Source organism: Patiria miniata, unplaced genomic scaffold, assembly GCF_015706575.1.
Source record: "Patiria miniata isolate m_02_andy unplaced genomic scaffold, ASM1570657v1 HiC_scaffold_22, whole genome shotgun sequence".
Lineage (NCBI taxonomy): Eukaryota > Metazoa > Echinodermata > Asteroidea > Valvatida > Asterinidae > Patiria > Patiria miniata.
In genome coordinates this window covers 7,904,681-7,907,195 of record NW_024037061.1, presented here as the reverse complement: position 1 = coordinate 7,907,195, position 2,515 = coordinate 7,904,681, and the positions used below count along the sequence as shown (strand labels likewise).

At 39.8% G+C, this 2,515-nt stretch overlaps 1 protein-coding gene across 1 annotated transcript; it reads right to left on the bottom strand.

Annotated features, from left to right (window-relative positions):
- Positions 1–1,847, bottom strand: LOC119730002 (ficolin-2-like). The gene is made up of 2 exons (XM_038202793.1): positions 1,079–1,847; positions 1–5 (listed from the first exon to the last, which is right to left on the bottom strand). The coding sequence occupies exons 1-2, from the start codon at positions 1,845–1,847 to the stop codon at positions 1–3; spliced, it is 774 nt and encodes a 257-aa protein (XP_038058721.1).
- Positions 1,848–2,515: the final 668 nt, after the last annotated feature.

Genomic DNA, 2,515 nt, shown 5'->3' with positions numbered 1-2,515 from the left:
TTAACCTTCAAAAATGGCAAAAAAATCAACCGTGATAGATATAATCAAGATTTGGCTATATATACCACAGTTAACATAGCTCTTGAACGTTCTGGTAATAACGTATCAAGTATCATATTACAAGCAATCAAAGATTTCTAGATTTAATCTTTGAAATTCAATATAAAACAACTGCTACAGATTTGATTTTTGTTTTTATGGCAATCGATACAATATTGCAGGGTCTTCATTTTCGGTGTTAAGTGCAAAATCACGTGACCCTTCCTTCCGGTCGAAACCGGAAGTGCCTTTTTATTTGCAATTGGCAGAAATTGCAAACTTGCTTTCAACGATGTGAGTGTCTGCCTAGACAGTACTGTACAAAAAAAATGTTACAGGCGACGTAATCAAATGTTAGAGCGCCCTCTGGCGGCATGTTGAAAAAGTCAAACATGCATTTTAACATGCTTTTTTAGTTGATGTGTGTGGCAAAGTTTGCGGTAATCCATGGCCCAAGATCGTGTGGTTGTTCTTACAACCACTAGTTTAAACTTATTTTTTTTAGATACCGACTTAAGGCAATTCCGACTTGAGTCAAGTTTAAGTCCAATAAAGCTTCAAATAATCACAGCTGGAAATACTCACAAATTATTTTTTGCTTAACACCTAACAATTTGAAACAAAGTGTATTTTTTTTCATCCAACAATGATCAATATACTCGAACGTGTTTTATAAAATGAAACTTGCCCCCCCCCCCTTTATTGTCATTTTTATCCTTAATTGAACTGCTGCTTATTTTCCTTGAACAATTATATTTTATCAAATATGGATCACTTAATAACATCCCTGACCCAGCCCGCCACCCGCCCGATCAAATCAAATTCCTTTATTTTCAATCAACATAAATGTTTTCCTGTTTTTCAAAATGTTTGATTTTCATCGAACAGCTTTTGAGATTATTACTATTGTTCCTCCAAGTTTTCCAGGCTATGCCACTCCGAACCTTTAATCCTTGCCCAAATTTTCCGTTCAAATAAGAATGATAACAAGCAATAAACCACCATGCTCCGTTGTGTTCTATGGCACAGTCAGATGTACCTCTGTCATTGTCCCTGTCTTTAGTTGAAAACATCATTTTATTATGTCTTGTAAGTGAGTCTCCTGCAGTGCTGTAGGAGTTGTATGAGTCAATTCGGAGTTTGTAGTTATCTCCACGAATCTGAAAGTCGTCATATTCAGCCCAGGCCGTGTTATACTCCCAGTCCTCTAAGTCTATTCGTAGCTGCCACTTACCTTCAGTCTCAGTCAGGCTGCGTAGGTTGTCATTCCCAAGCCAGAACTCACCAGACAAGCTGCCAAATCCAACCTGGTAGTCAGCCCAGTTGCGGCTGAAGTCAACGCTGCCATCTTGACGCCTCTGAATGACGATCCATCCCCCTCCATCAGTCTCCATGTCACAGTAGACCTGTAGCCCATCATTGAATCCAGCTGGGATTATCGTGTAGATACCACTCACATTATGACCAGCTTGAAGGACCTCATCACAACCTCTGAACTGCGGCACAGAGAATAGAGATGTGTGTACATCATCATCAAAGTACACACTGCCGTAGTGTGTAAAGAAATCAGCAGGATATTGCATCCTTGTCAGATTGTTCATTTGACAAAGTTGATCTGTTTTATGATAATTCACAGATCGGCAGTTGTTATCAGCATGACAGTAGCTAACACAGCGGACAGCAGACTTGATCTGTTCCTCTCTAAATGTAAAAGTCTGAAGTGCACGATTGTCTGCAGCAATAGAAATGTGTTTGCGGTTTCCACAGTGATCTCCTTGGAATCCATTAACCAGGATTAGAACTGCCATGGTTACTAAACTTATCTTGAAAATCTCTCTGCCAGGGTCATAGAGACATGAAGTTTCCATCGCAAAATTATTTTTCTGTTCAGCAGATGTAACTAGGCCTAGTACTGTGTTACTGAAAACTTAAACACCTTGCAGAATTGCTCTAGATGCTCCTGTCAAGACTGATTTTTCCGCAAGAGAGATTATATTTCAGTAGTCTAGGAGTCCAATTGATGCGCAACACTGAAGTGTAGTACTGTATAGTGATGAGGAGATACCACGGTCGTACGATCTTGCCAATGGACGTGGACTGCTATGATTACTAAACTTATCTTGAGAATCTCTCTGGCAGGGTCATACAGACATGAAGTTTTCATCGCAAAATTATTTTTCTGTTCAACAGATGTAACTAGGCATAATAGTGGGTTACTGGAAATTTAAACACCCTGCAGAAAACCACATGGTGTACGAGTATACAAAGAGTATTGCTGAAGAAGCCCCTGTCAAGACTGCGATTTTTCCGCAAAAGCGATTGTTTTTCAGTAGTCTAGGAGTCCAATTGATGCGCAACACTGAAGTGTTCTTATTACTGTAGTGATGAGTAGATACCACGGTCGTACGCTCTTGCCAATGGACGTGGGAACGAGTGATTGGTTGCTTCTGGTCACATGCTTCTGGTTGCATGTATT